This window comes from Hemicordylus capensis, chromosome 3 (assembly GCF_027244095.1).
Source record: "Hemicordylus capensis ecotype Gifberg chromosome 3, rHemCap1.1.pri, whole genome shotgun sequence".
NCBI lineage: Eukaryota > Metazoa > Chordata > Lepidosauria > Squamata > Cordylidae > Hemicordylus > Hemicordylus capensis.
The window spans coordinates 255,090,511-255,112,500 of NC_069659.1; the positions used below are offsets into that span (position 1 = coordinate 255,090,511).

The 21,990-nt window shown below is 40.1% G+C and overlaps 1 protein-coding gene across 14 annotated transcripts in view; it reads left to right on the plus strand.

Annotated features, from left to right (window-relative positions):
• The window catches only part of EBF3 (EBF transcription factor 3), a 224,832-nt gene that overhangs the window by 142,574 nt on the left and 60,268 nt on the right, over positions 1–21,990 (plus strand). For 11 of the 14 annotated variants that reach the window (XM_053309947.1, XM_053309949.1, XM_053309950.1 and 8 more), the window contains 2 exons: positions 10,104–10,185; positions 19,042–19,186. In XM_053309947.1, coding sequence (XP_053165922.1) covers positions 10,104–10,185; positions 19,042–19,186 — 227 coding nt within the window. The remainder of the gene's footprint in view (positions 1–10,103; positions 10,186–19,041; positions 19,187–21,990) is intronic. The other 3 variants (XM_053309952.1, XM_053309951.1, XM_053309955.1) reach the window with 1 other exon arrangement.

The following is a 21,990-nucleotide window of genomic DNA, read 5'->3' on the forward strand; positions in this document are numbered from 1 at the left end:
ATGACTCCTGAAAGTTAATGAGCAAGCTCAGTTCTCATCATTATTTTTAGTGATGTATGCTGAAACACTTACCTTGTATGTGGTTAGTTCTGTTTTGTTGTCATACTGATAGGTATGGTACTAGCAAGGTTGCTATTACTTTTATACACTATCTCTCTATATAGTTTGTTAAGACATACCCGTGGCTGATCCTGTGTGTGGCAGATCTCGTGAGAGTTTGCAAGTGAGCTGCCAGGAGGAGGAGAGAAAGCAGCGGCAGTGGCAGGTGGTGGTGGAGAGAAAGTGACAGTGGCTGGGGCGGGGGGGAAGCATCAGCAGTGGCGGGTGGTGGTGGAGAGAAAGCAGTGGTCTATCTATTAAGAGATATATTCACATAATTTTCCCAGAGGAAAGCCTGCAAAATAATCTCAATGTTCAGGCTGGTGGTGGTGGTGGTGGAGAGAAAGCAGTGGTCTATCTATTAAGAGATATATTCACATAATTTTCCCAGAGGAAAGCCTGCAAAATAATCTCAATGTTCAGGCTTGTTGATGTGGGTGCAGGGGTACTTTCCTAAGCCATGCAGGGCTTTAAAGGCTAACACCAGCATATTAAATTGTACTCAGAAATGGACCTAACGCTCATGAAGTTCTTTAAGCATTGGCAAAATACATTCTTATCATCTGGGACACACCCTAGAACATGTATTTTGCACTGTCTGGTTTCTGAATAGTCTTCAAGGGAAACCCCACATACAATGCATAGAAGTTACCAGGGCACAGTGGTGGCCAGTAGGAGTGGGGTGGAAGTGCAGAGAATGAACCACAAGTGTGATTCATTCCTACTCTTCTTGCCCTGTCCCAGCTGTCTCTTTCTTGCCTTTCCACACCCCACTGCAGCATTAAGCCCAGACTTGTGGGCTGATCATTCTCTGGGTTTCTCAACCTGGTGAATGACCAGCCTAAGTGCCTGGGGTTAATGGTGAGGAGAGAGAAAGAGAGGCAGCTGGGATGAGGCAAGAAGAGTGAGAATGAGCTGCACTTGCGGCTTGTTCTCCACCTTCCCCAGACCTCCCTCTACTGGCCTCTACAACTAAGGCTTGAAGTGCTGTGGCCAGACTATTCCAGGAGAGGCTACAATTGGTGTGCCAACCACAGCTAGCAGAAGGCACTCCACGCCACTGGGAACACTTGGGCCTTCAATGACAAGGCTGGACCTAAGATTCACCCCTTCAAATAAGGGGTGGTTCTGGAAACTGGGAAAGTGAAAAGATGTCTCTTACCTACCCCTTCCTCTTGAAACCTCCTTGTACTGAGCAGGGAAAGGAGGTTTTTTAACCTCATGTATTCCTACAAGATTAATCCCCACACTAGGATTGTGTGTGCACATGCATGCATACGTGCATGCAAACTACTGTAAACTCACAGAAGGTCAGTAAACATGCTATGTCCTCATTAAACTGTTTGGGGTTTATTTTATTTTATTAAAAATAAAAATGGGTTTTTTCTGTGTGCCTGGTAAGTCTATCAAATATGCAGATATGCTATCTTGTCTATGGGTTTCACTGTCCAGCTGATATGCAGGGAAGTTTGGAATTATTATGAAGGAAGATAGAGGATTTCATAGTGTACACTAGCACATATATATTGTTTACTAAACTAGAAAGCAACTGCTCAAAAATACTTGGTTTTTCATGACTGCAGCTTCAGTCAAATCCAGAACTATCTTGCACTTTCTTTTTATTTCCCACTATAGTTATGTTCTGTGAAAATGAATATGTGGAATATCTATCTAGAAAGTACAGTACTAGCAATGAAAAAAAGGTCATAGTTGCCAAATGTAGCTTAGTGTTGTAGCTCATGAGAGGAAGTGGATCATCTCAGTTTTTCGAAACAGAGAGGGCTCAGGGCTCCCCTAAGGAGGACAGGTGTTCAGTGCCCTCTTTGTACAGAAATAGGTAAGAAACAACGAGTTAAGAAATTTAAGTAGAATGTTAGGCACTTTCTAACTTGGACGGAGCACTGGAACAAGTAGAATCTCCATCAAGGTCTTTAAGAACATGTTGCACAAGCATTTGGCTGGATAAGATAAAATAACATTTTGAGAAGCAGCTATGGAGATAAGGATACATGGTCCTTTGATAAAGGTAGCTTTGGACAGATGGCATGTGGTGACCCCTAAGGTGATTTCCAATTCATTTCTGTGTATTAAAAAACTTAGGCCATTTCTTCTTGATGTGGTTTTAAATCACCTAAATACTTAAGACTCCTTCATATTATGAATTGGAGTTACATAGTGGAGCTACACCATGAATTGGAGCTACAAATATGACCTATGTTGTATTACAGATAGTGTTGTTTTAGATTTGAGCATTTTCTGGATGAGGTAAACATGTATAATTCAAATGACTTTGAATAATGACTTTGGAATGTCATTTAAGCCACAGAATAAGCATTTTCATAATGTAGTAAAATATCTTATTAGGGGAACTCAACAAACTTTTTAATTGACAATGATGCAATTCTCATGATCATCTAAAAGTGGGCTAAGGGAGCCTAGCCCACTTTGGGGCAGTCGTGTGCTTCAACGGGAGCCATGCAGTTCCCGGCAGCTAGCCCTCAAAAATATCCCTCCCCTAAGATGAGGTTAACGGAGTAAGAGCTCTGTTATGCGCATCTTTTTGCTCGTGTGTTGCCGCAGTGCGCGGCAACACACAAGTAGACCCCTGACCGTGAGGCAGCAAGCGGGTCTCTCCAGGATGCCCTGTGTGCTTGTGCAGAGCATCCTGGAACTTCTGTGGGCGGCATTGGCCCCAATCCCCTCAGCCCCCACTGGCTCCGTGACGGAGCCGGCAGTCATGTGGGCGGCAGGGCTGCCTTCTGATCGTCTACGGGGAGAGCGGGCTAAGCCCACTCTTCTCACAAACCCCCTTCTTAATATATACTTAATAATTTACAATTGTTCAACAATTTTAGTTCTCAGATAATTCAGAAACATTCAACATAGATCTTTATTTGATCATATTGATTGTATAGTTGAAAAAACTAAGGCCAGATTATGTCATTCAGTTAATCCCCTTTTATACTCCTATTCTGGCAAAACTGAGGATCCTGAAGTGTTTCTGATTTTCCCAGTCAATGATTCATCACTCTTCTGGAAGTAAAAAATGCAGTGATCCTTCCACCTTTCAGCTTTAGCACCTGGAATAGGCAAGTGACTGTAGTACTAGAGCACACTTGTTACTGTTGGTTGGATGATGGCACAGCTGGCCTAAATGCAGAGTTAATTCTAGGGATCTGCACAGACCAATAGTGGTGGTTCAGTCTGAATTCAAACCGAATTTGGACTAAACTGCCACTCCGCAAACCATTTCGGTCGAACCAACTGGTTGGGTCAGTCAAACTGCCGAACTAGCTCAAACTGGTTCAAAGTGGTCTGCAATCAAACCGTTTGAACTGGCTTGGTTCTCAGTTGTCCGGTTCGATCGCAAACCACTTCTGCACATCCCTAGTTAATTTCTGTTTTACTGGCTGCATTGGCTGAGCTTATTTATTTATTACATTTGTATCATGCCCATTCCATTTTATTGTAACCACGTTGTAAATTAGGATGCTGAGATGATGATTTGCCCAGTGAGCTATAAGACTAATTGATAATTTGACCATAAGCATTCCTAGTCCTAGTTTAAGTCCAATGCTTTATTCTTTACATTAATTAGGAACCTCAACAATAGACTATTCCATTAAAAATCTAGAGCAGGTAGACCCATAACATGCCTTCTCTTGGGTAAAACGTAATATTCGCTAATAGTGAGGCTACATATCCATCTGATATGCCTGATCTATAGGCTGATTGTAGTAGAATGTAACCAAACATAAAACTGTATTTTTAAAATAACACTTTTAAGCCTGTCCACATACTATGGTATGTGTTAATATACTTTTCATAATCTGAATTTTCACTTTTTCTGTAATTGTCACCATATCATTCTAATCTGAAAACAGTCTTAATATGTCCATGTTTCTGATTATCAGAATATGTTTGAAGACCTAGTGTGTGAAATTTGAAGTAGGTTATGGTATATGTTATACTCATGTAAAGAGCATCTAGATATTGGAATGATATATAAAAAACAAAACAAATCAAATCCTTTATTACAAATACTTTGCAGAAACAAGGATTATTCTCAACTTGCAAATGAGACTACCCTGAAATGCCTGTCACTACCTTCTCACCACTTCTGTTCACTATTAATTAAGCCTTACTGCTATCTGCAACTAACACAAGAGCAATCTCCATTTTTATGTATACATATGATTGGTGAAGATACACTTTTCCAGCACTTAAAATCCACAGAAGCCCTTCAAATCTCAGTCTAAATTGTAATTATTTGCATGATGTATATAGTGCCCTCATCTGAACCTCACATGCCATGAGCTGAAAGGCAAGACATGGGTAAAGATGCAGGAGGGAAATGCTGAAAAGAAAATTTACTCTGAACATCAGCACCAGAAAAGGGATGATGGTTGTATATTCATAGCTATTTCTGAGATGTCTGTAATTTCAAAGGAGTTTACTTGGAAGGCAAGAGCTCTTTAGACTGCTCATCAGCATGTCCAACTGTATTGAACTGGTGACTTCTGAGGAATGAGCAATAAGAAAACAACATAGAAAGGGAAAGTCAGGAGGGTCAAATCACTCCAGAAAGCATGGAACTTATTTAAAACCATAATACCAGAAGCTCAGTTAGATTGTATACCAAGAAGGAGGAAAGGTACCACCAAGTTCAGGAGGATGCCAGTGTGGCTTATTAGTAGAGTCAGGGAAACTATAAAAGTAAAGAAGATTTCCTTCAGAAAATGGAAGCCCTGCCCAACTAAAGAGAACAGAAAGGAATATAAACTCTGGCAAAAGAAATACAAGGATACAATAAGGGATGCAAAAAGAGTTTGAGGAGCATATAGCTAGAAGTGTCAAGGGGAATAACCAAAACTTCTTTAAATATAACAGAAGCAAAAAACCTGCAAAGGAGCAGTTGGATTAGGGAGTACAAAGGGATTATTAAGGAGAGTAAGGAGATTGCAGAGAAGCTGAATGAGTTCTTAGCATCTGTCTTCACAGTGAAGGATACTCACCATGTATCCACTCCAGAACTGAGCTTCTCAGGCTTGTAGGCTGAAGAACTGGGCCAATTTGAGCTGATGGGAGAGAATGTTCTAAACTGTCTTGAAAAATTAAACTGAAAAAATCACCAGGGCCAGCTGGCACCCACCCAAGAGTTCTGAAGGAACTCAAATGTGAAATTGCTGATCTCCTAGCAAAAATATATACCGTGTCCCTACACTTTATACCAGAGGATGGGAAAGTAGTTAATATAACTCCCATTTTCAAAAAGGGATCAAGGGAGCATCCAGAAAATTTAGCTTAATTTCTGTGATAGCACCACCAGGTAAATTGATAGAAAGCATACTTGAGAACAAAATTGTTAAACATATAGAAGAACAGGCCTTGCTGAAGGAGGACCAGCTTCTGCATGGGCAAGTCTTGCTTCACTAACCTTTTGGAGTTCTATGAGAGTGTCAACAGGCATGGGGATAAAGGTGATCTGGTTGACACAGTATACCTGGACTTTCGAAAAGCTTTTGACAAAGTTACCCACCAGAGGCTCTCGAGTAAATTTAACAGTCATGGGATAAGGGAACAGCTTCATTTGTGGATTGGTTGAAGGACAGAAAACAGAGGGTAGGAATAAATGGACAGTTTTCATGATGGAGGTAGGTAGGAAGTGGGATCCCCCAGGGACCTGTACTGGGACCAGTGTTCTTTAACTTGTTCATAAATGATCTAGAAGTTGAGATAAGCAGTGAATTGGCCAAGTTTGCAGATTACACTAAACTATTTAGGATAGTGAAATCCAAAACAGATTGTGAGGATCTCCAAAAGGATCTCTCCATACTGGGCAAGTACAAAATGGCAAATGTGGTTCAATGTAAGCAAGGGATCCATTTTGTGGCAAAAAATCCCAGCTCCACATATCTTGCTGATGGAGTCTGAGCTATCAGTGACTGACCAGGAGAGAGATCTTGGGGTCATGGTGGACAGCTTGTAGAAAATGTCAACTCAGTGCATGGCACCTGTGAAAAAGGCATATTCCATTCTAGGGATCATTAGGAAGATAATTGAAAATTAAAATGCTAATGTTATAATGACCTTATACAAATCTTTGGTACAGCAAAATTTGTAGTACTGTGTACAGTTCTGGTCATCATATCTTAAGAAGGACATCATATCTTAAGAACTGGAAAAGGTGCAAAAGAGGGCAACCAAAATGATCAGGGGCCTGTAGCACTTTCCTTATGAGTCAAGGCTACAGCAACTGGACTTTTTAGTTTGCAAAAGAAGCAACTATGGGGAGACATGATCAAGGTGTATAAAATTATGCATGGAGAGAGTGGACATAGATAAATTTTTCTCCATCTCTCACAGCACTGGAACCAACACTCTCTCCAGCACTGGAACCAGGGGCCATCCCATGTAACTTAAGGCCAGGATATTCATGACCAACAAAAGGAAGTACTTTTCCACACAGCACATAATTAACCTATGGGATTCTCTGCTGCAAGATGTGGTGATGGCCACGAACTTGGATAGCGTAGACAAATTCATGGAGGACAGGTCTATCAATGGGTACTAATCTGGTGGCTACAGGCCACCTCCAGCCCCAGAGGCAGGATCCCTCTAAATATCAATTGCACGGGAGCAACAGCATGCCCTCACCTCTTGCCTGTGGGCTTCTCAGAGGCATCTGGTGGGCCACTGTATGAAACAGGATGCACTTGCAGGGCGACTGTCACAAATCTCTCTTCTCCTTAGAAGTGCTATTTAATACATGGAATATGTTCCTGAGGGTTGTATGACCCTCAGAGTAATATTTTCACATGTTAAGTAGTGGTTATAGGGGCAATATGTTTGGTAAAAACAACAACACCCCTCCCCTCCCCTCCCCACACAGCATGACTCTGGATTAGTAAAGCCGCAGAGGCTGCACCACTAGTGGGGATGTCCGCTAGTGGCTGAAGAAACACCCAGTTTCCTTGTTGATGAAGCTTAGTGGTACAAAATATGCTTTGTTTGGTCAAAGTGCTAGCATCTCCAAAAAGGTCTCATGTATCAGAACTGAAAGATCATCTGCCTGAGACCTTGGAAAGCTTCTCTCAATAGAAGAACATGAACAAGACATGGGTACAATTGTGGTAGGGAAATGTTGAACAAAAATTTTAGTCTCAGTCAAAGAGCTGAACAAGATGCACTTCTGGGCAGACACAGTACAAGTTACCATTGTAAGTTTCATAGTGTGGTACAGTACAGATCTCTCTGAAACAGGATTGATCGAAGAGGCTCAACACTTGACAGTACCAAGCATCTGACAAGCTATATTTTCTGAAAGATGGTGGCTGTTGAACTCATTGTACATAAGACTTCTTCATTTCCTTATGAACCCCACTCCTGAAAGTCACAGAGCAGTAGAAAAAGCTGATTGATTGAATTTGTCTTCTGGGAGTCCACATAATGACAGTTTGGCAAAGGAATACAGCATCCACACTACATGAAGAGTGAGTGATAGGGCAGGAAGAAGAGCATAGGCTTTGCTAACTGACTCATTTCTCCCCATTTTTGTACTTCCATCTCCGTAATGGTAGTCAGAATAGGTGGTCTGCCTAAGGATCTCTGTTTCTCCCTTTGAAGGCCTCCTTTTTGGACTGAAGGCCTCCTTTTTGGACAACTCCTCCTTTTTGGACAACAACTGAGGGCCTCCTTTTTGGACTGCTGCTATGAATAACCCATCACAGGGAGGGGCTGGATTGTTAAATGCCTTACACAGAAGAGTAGAGAACAATGCTATGAGACTTAGTGCATGGAAACACTCCTTGTAGGAACTCAATATGTGTGGCCCAGATGGTTCCCATGGCAGAATGTTGGCATTGATACATCCCCAGCCACTAGTGAGTTTCCACATGCATTGTTGGTGTGGGCAGGATCAGGAAAGGAAGCTGCTAACAATCTTATATGGCACTTAAGGGATCTCATGAGTGTGGATTTCAAGAAAGCAAAATTAACTTTCTCAGGAACAATCTTGTAAACATGATACTGAAACATGGGCTGTCCTCATAAATTCATCCCTAGGAAAAAAAAATGTGGGTGATCAGATACATTGTTGAATGATTCTGGAAGTCAGTATTCCGCTTGGGAGGATTCCACTGAGTATTATCTGGATATGCTGAAATAGCACAAACTGTGTCTTAATTTGTTATCTTTTGATGCACTGAACATTTAGATTCTGAGGGGTGTGTGTGTGTGTGTGTGTGTGTGTGTGTGTGTGTGTAAACATTTAAAAAATATTGTGGATTCTGTGTGATTGGCTCTAGTCTGTGTGATTGGCTCTGCATGATTGCTTCCAGTCTAAATCTTGTTGAAATCTGCTAAAAGGAACTTGTTCATATGCTTTGAAGAAGCAGATTATATATCATGGTAGACAACTGAAAAAAGTGGTAAAACACATGATTTGCATGAAGAATGTGCTAGGTTCAATCCCTGCGGTCTTCAGGTAGGGCTGGGAAAGATCACTGTTAGAAACCCAGTCAGCCATTGTAGACAGTACTGAGCTATATGAATCACTGATCTGCTTCCATATAAGACATGAGTCTTCTTAACCCAAATATAAGCATTTATATTTTTCATGGGTATAATATATATATTTAAAAATACACCAGCTACTCATCTGATATAGTTCTCTATCTTTATAATAAACAACTTACAGCCGGATTCTATGCATGTATACTTAATTTTAAAAATTATATATTGCTTTTAAAAAAAGGTTATCAAAGCAGATTATGTAGCAAAAGGTACTAGAAAATGTTTCCTGTTCCAAAAAGGCCAACAATCTAAAAAACAAAATAAAATTAGCACTACCACACACTTAAATGACACACTAGCAGCAGCCACTGAAGAGATGTAGTGCTGGGCAGAATTGGGACAGGTGTTCTCCCCCAGCTAAATAAAAGAAAGCCACCAGCTAAATAAAAGAAAGCCCAGTCAGTATGGTTCCCACTGAGTTCAGTGGAACTTACTCTGAAGTAAGTATTGTAGCTTGAATAGTCTTGCAGCTTAATGTAGTTCATTGTTCTACACTGAATTACACCATACGAGCATCTGGCTTAAATCATCTATCTTCTCAAAACTGGAAGATGCAAACGTTCAAGAATACATTGCTACAGACAGTTTCCTACATGTTCCATAGTGTAACATGGGCAGTTCTGAATTGCCTGTGCTGCTGTGGGCTCCTAAGGAACTGCTGGCAGTCTTGTACAAAAGCACAAATACTTAAAGTAGTGTGCCTGTGCTTCAGGCACTTCTGCGCTTCCTGAAGTATAGGTGCACTGCTTTAAGTATTTATGCTCTTGTGAAAGAATGCCAGCACTTCCTTAGGAGCCCACAGTAGCATCCCACCAAAGCATGGGTGGTTCAGAACCACCTGTGTTATGCTGTGGAACATGTTGGCCAATGGCTGGGTTCAGACATAGTCCCAAACCATGATTTGTTCAGTTCAAATATGATTTTGTATTACGTCTGAATTTGAGCCTGCCCACACGTGGGTTTTTTTTGGAGCCAACAAACTAGGATCTGAAAACATGGTTTGAAGTTAGTGTGAAAACTACAGTTTGTGCTAACTCTGATTTTGCAGTATGTCTGAATTAACAGACCATTAGTAAACCACAGTTAGAGCCACTGATCTACCAAAAAAGGCTGCTGCTCCATGGAGAAAGGAGTGAACTTGTGAAGCTGATTCCTGAGCAAATGGAAAACAAAAGCAGACCAGCAGCTCTGTACCACAGTTAGCCTGTTGAATGTCTGGGAAGTCAAAGCATGGTGTGGATTGTTAACTATGGTTAGCCCAAACCATGACTTTCTTGTATGTCTGAGTGATCTCTCCTTTACAATAATATCCTGTTTTCAGCAATCCTTCACTTGTAAATTGTTGATATAGAATCTGTTACATACAAATCCATTTTGTGGTTTGTTTGTTTTTGCCATCCCTAACAAATTTTAATTTTGTATTTTTGTAGATTTTTTCTAAAGTTTTTCCTCAAGTGCAATCAAAACTGTTTGAAGAATGCAGGCAACCCACGAGATATGCGAAGATTCCAGGTACAGATTTCACACACACAAAAAGTAAAGACTACATGAACAAGGCTTTCAAGGAGTTGTATAGAAAACGATTGTGTAGCTAGTTTTAGTAGGGTGCACCCTTTCCCTCCCCAAATTTTTGAAATATTTTGCAAATTAAACCACACTTTATATTTTCAGATCTGCACTGCTTGCACAGGTCAGAGCTTTAGACCTTCCAGAGCTCTCACTAGGAATGCAGGGCCCCTGTCCCTTTTCTTCCCATTGTGTTATCTTAGCTGTTTTTCTTATGCTGAGATGACTAGAACTGAGCAGGAATGTTCCCCCAAAACAAGTGCACAAACTCTACCCAAAGAAGGGGGCAGTGACACGTCTGGAAGATTCCAACCTCTGGTCTGTGCAGAGGCACATTTCGATTGTAAACTGCCATGAGATTATATAATTTGGTGCTATAGAAATGTAATAAATAGTAAGTAAGTAAATAAATAAGTTCCCATATGTGTGACTGCACAGAGGACCACTTAAGACTGTGGAACCATCTACTGATAATTGTGTTGGGTCATTGAATAGTTATGTACTACAGAAAGGTTTTTCTGCATGCGAAATACCATAAACTTTCTATTAAGTAGTAGAAAAATATGCATGGAATATCTCAAAGTTTTTATTAATCTTTGTGATTTTCTTGATGTCCAAAGCCAGTAAGTTGAACTTTTCTTAGTTTAAAAATGGAGGCATTTACTACTTGTTTCTTGTTGCAGTTTCCAAAACATACTGTCATTACTCAAAACTGGTACTAAAGTTCCACCTTAATCATTGTTCAAATTGGATGGCAACACTTAAAGAAAGATACAACATTTTAGATTCAAAATGATTTATATTCAGATTCATTATTAATCTAGGCACAGAGATGGTCCTGAAAGGAATAACTTACAATTAAAATTACTGTAGAGTATATAACAGGATTCTTCTTTGTGGTCTCTGTGCATCTCACATTGATGGGTTTGTATCTGGGCAGAGCCCCAAACTGGAACCTTCTAGAGCTTTACCTCAGAACATTTGGCACAAACCTTACCCCAGCATCATCTGTATCTGTGAGCACCATGGTAATCTCTTCAGTCTTTCATTGACCACTGCAACATTCACTTTTCCGAAGACTTGTTACTTGATTACTGTATTCTCTTATTACTTTAAAATTTAAAAAGGATAACAATGACTGACACGATGCACAGCATCACATTTCCCTAATGCTGCATTGCAGAGCTGCTGTGCTTTTCAAAAGGAAAGTCAGGGTTGCACAAAATATGGTTGGGGAAACCTGCGGAGGGGCTGCTTGTGCAACCGTGTTTTGCACAGCCTTGATGCTTCCTTTGGAGGGCACAGCAGCTCTTCAATGCAGCATTAGGGACATGTAAGCCATTATTATCTTTTTAATTTAAAGTAATGAGAGAATTCAGTCATGTTAGCCAATACAGATGATACATAGTAGAGTTGTTTTCATGACCAAAAGTAAGGTCTCCAACCTTAGCATGGGAGCCAGGCACCTGATATTTCATCATATGTGAGATAAAACAAAGATTGGAGGCGGGCAGTTTGCTTGTCTGTCAAGCCCCAGCCAGGTAGGATGGTTTTTTCTCCTACCTCAGTAAAAAACTGAGGATGGAGTATGGGTAGGGTGTGCCTGTCCTACCTGGCTGGGGCTTGACAGAACAAACTTCCCTCTTCCAACCTTACTTCCCCCCCCTCACACACACACATTATTGAATAATGTGAAATGCACCCAGCTCCTGTACTAAAGTTAGAGATGTCTCCTACTTTACTTTTGGTCATGAGGACAGCCCCAACATTTTTTTCTGTCTTGATAACTTCACAGTATTCTTCTTCCTAATTGTTTTGGAGTGCTTTCTCATAGCATAGCTGCCCCCCGCCCCACCACAAAAGCCACCCAACCCTGCTAACTTTTTCTGCCACTTTACCCTGGCTGTACCCTTCAATGGGTTGTGGAAAGAAAAGTGACTTTTTAAAAGATTGTTACCTGTGAGGGCAAACATCCCACATTGGATGGTCATCAGAATAGCCTTTTTGCTTTGACTAAAAGCTGGGTATTGCCTCTGCTTCACCAAGCAAAGTAAGAGAAGTAAACTCTAGGATATGATCCTTTTTGTGGGAAGGAGCACTGTAAGCTACCAATATCTTGGCTAACAAAGATGAACCTCAAGCCAGACCAGATATTACGGTCTCTGCTTTAACTTTCTGAGGATCCACAATGCAGTGCTCAGTAGAAACTCAACAGTCCAGCTCAGTACGGAAACAGGCTGTAGATACTGATCAAGAGTCAGTGCAACCTTCCACATCTTTGGTTCTAATAATGTTGGCCCCACGTGCTTCTTGGGTCTGGCTCTTATTATTATAGCTCCTACGCTTAAGCTTCTGAAGTAGCGTAAGCTACTGCCTAACACCCAGGTTACACTAAAGAAGAAGAAAAAGAAACTATCCCCTAAGTCTACACCTCCTCTTAAATCTCTGGCCAAGATTTAGCAACACATTTTTGTCCAAGATCAAGCAATAAATATCACCACTACCTGCTCAACCTGAACCTGATATCCAGTACATTTCCTATGACTCTGATATGGAGTGTTCTGTTGGACCTTAAATCCTGCCCAGGACTGAGAGTTTTGGTGATATCCCATAGGGGGTCCTGTGGCATCTGAATGATCACTACTAACAGCACTAGGACTGTTATTGGGATGATCCCAGATATGGTTGCCACTCTCAGACATCTTCATTCTTCAAGACTGGGAGTTTGGTAATTGAGATTGTGAGTCCTATTCTCACTATTCCCCCACCATGAGCACCATTCAAGATCTTGGTCTCATTCACCTCAATTTTGACATGATTGCTCCCTCCCCTATATTAGATTTATTTCACCTTCTCTTTGCAGGATCTGGGTATGCACGTATTCACCTTCACATTACTATTCAGTCCTGAGGAAACCAGCAACTCAAGACTTCATTGGACAACCTTAAGTTCCAACGTTTCCAACCCCAAACCCAACACTTGTACATCTGAAAGTGCAATTGAATGTTGCCCCTAAATTGCAGAACATGGTACCTTCAAAGGAGGTACCGACCACTTCAGTTCCTAAGATCGGTTTGAAGGTCTGGGCCTAAAGCCAACTTTAGAGCCAGCCAAGTCTTCAGATTCTTAACACTGCTTCTCAGTCTTCTCATTCATTGGTTTAGAATCAGATAGGATCTTATACAACCTGAACAGAAAGAGTTGGCCATGATTTTAATGAATGAAGGTCTTAAGCTGGTGAAGTAGCAACTACATTGAATTCTGCAAAACATAGCATGGATTGTAGTTTGAAAGTTATCACTATGGCTATCTCCTTGCAATGCCATGCCTTGCTCCACTCTGCTGCTTTACTTCCAGAAATGAAGCCCAGTATTTACCTTTTGACCTCTCAAGTGGAGCTGATGGATCTTGGAGAACGTACATAAGTTGTTCTCAGTTAATAAGCTATTCCCAACTCACCTATAAATTAGGAAGCCTAAGCAGTGGAGCAAGTAGCCCTCTTCAAGACAACCCTTCCAGTGTTAATTGGACAATTTTTGATACAACCTCGATCAACACTGCTTCAGGTCCTTAAACCCAAAGCCTCTCTCCACTAAGCAGAAATATCCAGTGTATTTCAAACAATCTTTACTCCCACATCCACCATCCTTGGCTGTCCTGCTCTTTGTTGTCACTCAGCAGAACATAACAGTGGGCAACTGGGTCCTCTCAATTGTAAGACTCTGCGATCAAGTTTATTTCTCCTCTGCCTTTTTTAAGAATAATGTTCAATGCATGCTACTTCTTATCTATTGAAATAAATTAGGTCATTTCTTCAAAAGGGTGTGAACCCATTAGTAGACAACTATCACAACGTTAGATTTTACTCAAGGTACTTTGCAGTTCTAAAGAGGAACTGAGGATTGGGCCCCACATTGCATCTTCAATATCTCAGTGACATTTTCTGGTATTGTCACATCTACATGGACATGGTACCCATCTTACCTTCTTATTCGAAGGTGTGTGTTTTGCCTCAGTAGAATTGAAGGATGCAGACTTCCATAAATTAATTCATCTGCAGCTCAGTCTACCAGTACGAGGTACTCCCCTTTGGCCTATCCTTGACTCCAAGGAGATTCACCAAATGCATATTTGTGGCAGCAGCTTACCTTTAATGTCAAGGAGTTCAGGCAGGGTTTTTACCATCAGCCAGCTTGCCTAATGACCCTGTGCTATGTGGCTTCCTGGTTTTGTGACATTTGATGCCATACTACTCATGTAGTTTAAATACTCTTGGGGCTCATGGCAGCAACAATGGGTGTATTACAATTAGCAAGACTCAGAATGCAGGTATTGCAAAGGTGATTCCTGGATGCCTTCTATCAAGCACTAGTCTTGACTGCTTATTGGTACCAAACTACACCTCCCTTTCTATTTGCTGATGGACTTGAATGGACAATCTATCCAAGGGACTTCCTTTCAATAACCCCTATCCATCTATGACTATGTCCAACAATGTGCTGGGGTGCCCACTGTGAATGCCATCCCATAGCTGGTCATTGGAGCACCTCAGGCCTACAACATCATACGGATTACTAGAATTTCTTGCATTTTTAAAAGTTCGAAAGCTTTACTCAAAAGTCAGAATCATATTTTGAGGAATAGCTCATTCCTACATAAATCAACAAGGAGGCATGGGCCAGGGACATTTCTTCCCTTCATCTTGTTCATTTAAGACTGGTGCATTCACAACCATGTAACCCTATCCAATTTCCATATATTAGGTTCAGACAATCTTCTGACAGACTTGCTGTACTACCAGTGGTTATCCTCTCATGAATGCAGAATCAGTCCTCATGTAATAATCACCTTTTTCACTCACTTGGGTGCATGTTTGTTACTGCTGCAAACACTCAGTGCACCCTCTTCTGCAGCTGTGGAGGCCATGACCCCCTGCCAGAGAAAATGCATTCCTACAGTATTGACATCAAAGTATCATCTGCCTTTCCCCTTCTTTCCCCCAATATTCAAGATGATTTAGAAGATAAGGAGGTACAAGGTCATTTGTACCTCCTAATGCCTTGGTGGTCTCCTCAACCCTGGTTCACCCCCCTCCACTTGTCCTGTCAGAGATACTTCCATTTACCATGTGGTGATACAAGGATTTGCAAGGAATGACGGTTCCATCTTTCATGCAGACATCAGGAATCTTCTCACCACCTGGAAAATGTTAACGAGACAGAAATGTTAATAGACTAAGGAGATATTCCTATCCTCAGAAAACCCCGTCCACGTGACTTTGCTTTGTTGTAAAATGGAAACAGTTTTTCCTCTTTGCTAAGGGACAAGATGCAGCCCCTGAAACAGCTGCTGCAAATATCAGTCTTTCCTATCTGCTGTTGTTGAAGGTAGGCCTTAGTGTATCTTTCCCTTAGGCTTTTCTTTTTTCCTTACCTGTGCTTAAGTGGTTTTTCAAGTGGTTACATTTATAACCTCCTCCAAAACTGGCTCCTCCCTGGGACCTATAACTAGTGCTGTCAAAATTTACGAGGGAACCTTTTGAGCCCTTAGAAGGGTGTGGCCTGTGTTTACCCTTCTTGAAAACTTTGTGGTTCATCAGTGAACTCAGAGTGCTTCACCATCTCTTATCTTTCGCAGAGATAAGGTAATTTTATGCCCAGATGTTAACTTTTTCTTCCCAAAGTTGTTTCAACCTTTCATCTTTCACAGGAGATTTGTTTGCCTGTTTTCCCCCATTGCCCACTCCAGATTTGAAAGGGTGTATGTTCACTAGATCTCTTCTCAGCATTCGTCCAAATGGATCACAATAAGATTAAACTGTTATGAATTAGCCAGTAAACCTCTTCTTACTATTGTTTGAGTTCATTCCACTTGGACTGTGGCCGCTTCCTCTACATTTTTAGGGCTGTCTCTATGGAATCTATTTGCAAGGCTGCAACTTGGTCTCAGCCTTCATTGTTTGTAAACATTGCACCATGGATGTTCACTCCTATGCTCATGCATGTTTTAATACAGTGGTTCTACAGTCTTTATTCTCCTAGGAGGCTGAAGCCTCCAACCTGGTAAGTGAGCTTGCTATACTCCCACTAGTGTGAGATACACATAGACCACGAAGAATAAAGACAGGTTTCTTACCTCTAACTGGAGTTCTTTGAGTGGTCTTTTGTGCATTCACCTGACCCACACTCCTCCCTACTGCAGCTTCCATTTCGACTCTCATTTCTGTGATGGTCACTGAGACCAAGGAGATTACAGTGGTGCTCATTGATACAGACAACGCCAGAAGGCAGAGCTAGCACCAAAGGTCCTGAGGCAGAGGTCTAGAAGGTTCTGGTTCATGCCATAGTGCACGAGCTTGTATGTGTAGAACCATGAATCAGTATGAAACACAGAAGACCACTTGAAGAACTCCAGTTACAGGTAAGAAACCTGCCTTTCTATGTATACCCCTCCAAAATCATGTGAAACTAGTTAAGCTACAATAAATATTTGTGGGATGAGGGAAAAATTCTACCAAGCTTCCATTTTTTATGCAACCCAGCTTCATGTGGCATAGATAATATTGATCCCTCTGAACAGAGCATAAGGTCAAACCCAGAATGAGAAGACATGTTCCCCTTGTCTCACCATCTTGTGGTCAACACTGAAGCCAAGTGTCACTAGAAAGACTTTCCTGGGTTTCCTTAGCTAATCTGCCTACTTCTCAGATGGTTTAAGTGGATTTAACAGTATGTCAGGTCTTGAACAATATTTTCAATTTGTTTTGCTGTCTCAGCACTTTTCTTTAGGTGCACCACAGGAATGATCCAATAAAATAAAGGAGAGAGCATATGTACTTGTGCTGAACTAAAATGTTTTCCCTTTGTGACTACTGACCTATATATAAAATATAGAACAAGAAGTGTATATTTTAAATACAGTTTTATCTGTCTTTAAAAGTAGATTGTGGCCTAGCAATTTGCCTTGCCAAAAATTTGCCTACTTTTTCCAGTTGCACCCAATTTTTCTTAGAATAACACTTAGTGTACTTTAGCCTATGAGTAATTTATTGTGTACCCCAATCCTAAAAATATTACAATTGTGTCTAGGATTAGGGTGGTGCTGTGATGGTATCAGTCACTATATAACTCATTAAAGATAAAAAGCAGTGGACCTAGTCATGTGACTGTAGGGACTAAATTTTGGGTGCTGGAGGTAAAGTCCAACTTTATGAATTTCCAATAATGGATGTCTTGGAGAAGCAATACAGTCTGACTCTTTGGAGAAAACAGCTCAAGCTGCAGAATCGCAGACTTCTAGAGAAACACCCTCAGGCTTTTCTCAGGGGGGACACAGATGGCTGCCTCAGAGGAGGCAGAATATACAGGAGAAGATGCTGTAATAGCTGATAGCTAATTACAGCATGTGGAAAAAAAACAGGATCAAAGGTGATCCAAAACATAGAAAATAGGGAAGAATTTGCATCTGATGCCTTGGACTTACTACTCTCAAAAGGGGAAAGTATCTTGTGTTTTCATTTCTGTTATGTCATTGTAAGATGCATCTTTTTTCCCCCTTCATATTTTTTTTCTTTTTTCCAGAAATTAGAAGCTCGGCCCTTTTGTTAATATGCTGTAGCACCATTCTTCTCTATTTTTAAGCAAAAAAAAAGAAACATTGGAGCAGTTGCTCCACAAAAACCAACAACTTGGAATCCAACCAAGTTGTTCAAGAGTAAAAATGCAAGAATGGTTAAAATAAAGTTGGAGCTTCTGTATGAACCATTTCAAATAATTTTATAAATCTGGCTGCTGGGTCTCACCACATGCATGTACAGCTGTTCTTATGATGACAAATGTAGCCTATGGAAGTACCTCATATGTGTATGAATTACAAAGATGCAATAGACATAGGCTTATCATTAGAATTTCCACTCCCATTCATGTATTTTTGCCTTAGTATTTCCAGAGTAACATTCACAGTTCTAAGAACAGTAGTTTTTAATGGCAAGAATATGCATTTTGTGTGTGTTCCTTTGAAAATTTATACAAAGAACCAGGGAACGCAAGTAGGCCTTATCCATCATCTTTTCTATGGCCAGACTGTGAAACTGGAAACTGGAATAAAAGGCTTTTACTCAAAAATAAAGAACATTCTATTGGAATAGTGTTAATCAGCATCCGAATGCACTTGAGAATGGATACTTTTCATAGATTGAAAGCACTTTTAGTAATTTATATTCACTTGGTCTTTTCAGATGCAAAAAGGTTCATTATCAGGCATTAAATGTATTTGTGAAAATGACCTAAAGATAATTTTTGTAGAGAAAACAGAGAGTTACACATAGATTTTGATTTATTAAGCAAGTCATCTAACTTTGTTGAGTCCCCACAATTCTTCATTTGAAGACAATCTCTAGTGTACAAATTTTAATTGGATAAATTATATAATCAATATATCAACAGATCAATCAAAACAGTAGCATTTAAAATGAGTGGTTAGAGGGGTGTTTCTAAAACTAATGGCTAGAAGAATATCTTCCCTGAATAGAATTTGCCAGCATAATAGGAAATTAAACTGTAATTAGTGTAGTGGATATTCAGGAGAAAAAAATGTGTTGAAAAATCTCCACTGACAGTCAAAAATAAGTGAATGACATCTGTGATCAAATCTATGTACACAGAAAAGGAACAAACTGTATGGTTTCATGTTGTTCTTTAAAATAAAGCTTATTGCAGCAACAACCAACACACCACATTTTCTGAATCTACATTCTTAAAAAAGGAAATGTGTTTGTTTTTTTTTCTTTTCTTCCCACCCCAGGTTGTTGTATCAACAACAGTCAATGTGGATGGCCATGTTCTGGCTGTCTCAGACAACATGTTTGTACACAACAACTCCAAACATGGAAGGCGGGCTCGCCGCCTTGACCCCTCAGAAGGTACGGCCCCTTCTTATCTGGAAAATGGTAGGCACACATTTACATGTCTTTTTATTTGCAATGCTTTTTTGCAACATATTTTATGTTGGTACACTACTACATTTACTTTTTACATTATTGCTTTCCTGTCTTGATCATCCCATTAAAATACAGTACATTAGCATTTCTGATTCCACATCAAAGAGAAGACCCTTTATTCTGCATTTGCTTATGACTTAAATTTTCTTTAACACATAGCATTTTGCAATATACAGCCATGTTCTTATTCTTTTGTGTTTATTTGTTTGCTTCCAGCTTTTTCTTGCTATTTAAGTTTGATTTTATTTTATCTTGGCTTGTCATAGTCTTCAGTCCAGAAGTACATTCTCAGATTATGTATGTAAGTTTAAATGCGTCCTAAAAAATACAATCAAATCTGTAAATAATTTACTTTGTGGTCAATTTCCGGTTTCTGGCCCCTACTGCATTGGTTTAGAGAACTAGAGAGGTCTTTTATGAGAAAAACATTATGCTTTTCTTCAATCAGATTTAATAAAATTGACCTCGTTCTTCTTTAAAAAGCTAGTATGTAATATATTTTAGCATTTAAATTCTTTAAAAAGCTAGTATGTAAAGTATTTTAGTATTTAAATTATCTAAACTATGAAATCTTAGGGTTATTACAGATCACAGCCTCTGTAAATGCAAACATATAAAGACACTCATCTACTTAATGTAACTAAGCCCAGACTCCCAGTGAAAGTGCCATTGATGCTGTACAACTCCATTTATGTGGGACTATAAACAAGTATAATAATAGGTAAATTCCTAACCCCATAACACTATTTTCTTCATACTGAAATACAACTGCAGGAGTGATTCTGAATATATCTTTTAAAAGAAAGCATTAATGTGAGAACTACTTTCAGAAGCGTTATATGAGGATTCAAGCTGTGTGTATAATGAATGAAGATCTCCTACAAGTGATAGCAACCTGAAACAGATGCAGAGCTTTGGATCCCAGCCTAAATGAATGTCTGGTGTAGATCTGGAAATATTTAAGAATGTAGTTAAATTGTTTAAAATAGTAGGTAGCAAAAGTACTCCACTAAGCCCATATTTGTGTGAGCTTTCAGCCAAACACCTATCTACTTCCATATCACTATAGCATGGCTTGTAGACATGATTAAATACATTATCTAAGTGACATCCTAGCTGCCAAAAAAACTGCTTTTCCATTATTTTGCTTCGTGTTGCACGGGCCAATAGCTTGAGGACCCTCATCATAATTTCCCATATCAGTGCCGCATCTTCACTGACTGTTGGCATGGGAGGAAACTGCACAACATGATCAATCCTTTCATGTGGTACCACTATGTCACGAAGACTAACAAAGCAGAAGGTATTGCATAGGTAATATGAGAATCATGCCTATATAACTGGTCCATATAGGCCAGCATCCTGACTAATGCTCACATGTACAAGCAAATGAAACACACATATAGTGACTGCATTCCTGCTTCAGCAGTGTGGCTGAAGTGCCCTGTGAAAAATCACAGGGGAAGTGATTTTTATCAATCTCCCTTTTCCCCAGAAACACTGTGCAACTGAAAAGTATGTCCCTGAAGACTGCATGACTCTCAGGGACATAATTTCAGGTTGCACAGGGTACTTCTGGAGGAAGGAGAGATCAGTGAAAATTGCATAAGTGGCCATGCTGCTGAAGCAGAACCAGCGCTACTGCACATGTGCTACTTATTAACTAGCAATGATAAGCCAAATAAAATATAATTTAGCCATCAGAAATTAAGTATGAATCTTCTTTGTCCAGGAAAAAAGCCCTTATTTGTTCTTCTCTAATAACTAGGACAAAAGTGAACAACAAAATAGAATAATTAAAGGTTGCCTTGAGCACAAGAGCAATTATAGTCTATGACGTATTGTTTATCTCTTTCAAATGTACTGAAAGTAGGTGTGTGTTTTGCTTGACAACCATCATTAATGAGGTTCACAATTAAGAAGGCTGAATCCTCTCTCCTAGTCCTTGCCCAAGAGAGGAGGTGGGGTGGAACTAGCAACAAATAGGTTCAGGAAATTGTGCTCTGTCCTGTGGTGTTAGGCTGTATTCTAGGCCCAAATCCAGCCTTTTAAAATGAGCTATTATGATCCTCAGCAAAATATAAGTATGTATTTACAAGTGCTATAAAAAGTATTTGGCTTTAAGCAAAAAAATGCAACTAGCATAATTGACGCATCCTTGTATGCACTGCAGGAAAACTATGTGTACTCTGCCTGCTCTGCAGAACAAAATAATTGATTGGTTTACATAAATGTTAAAACATAGAGTAAATTCTGCATTCGTTCCTTCTAAAGGTTGACAGTAGTAAGTCATCTAGATTGTCACATTAATAAAACCAGCTGGATTTGTTCTATCATAGCCACTGTTGTTGTTTTTTAAATAACTTTTAAAAGCAAAATAATACCAAAGAGCCAAAACAAAATCACCATATTACTACAATGCTGGTGTGCTGTGGGACACACTAGTATAACTATATACATATATAGTATACTGGCCCACATTCTGTGCAGCTTTATTAGGGCAAAGCAAGAGCTCTGCTGTTAAAGGACACTAACTGGACTTCAGATTTTGTCTTGCAGTCCAGCACACAGGGAGGGAGAGGGGAATACAATTTTCACTTCTCTCTCCTCCCCATAAAGCCCTGTTCGCTACCAGAAATATGTTCCTGAGGGCTTCACAACCCCCAGGGACATATTTCTGACAGGAAACTGGACTTTTGCGAGGAGGGGAGAGAAGTGAAGTGAAAATTGCATTTTCCTCCCTAAATGGTGGC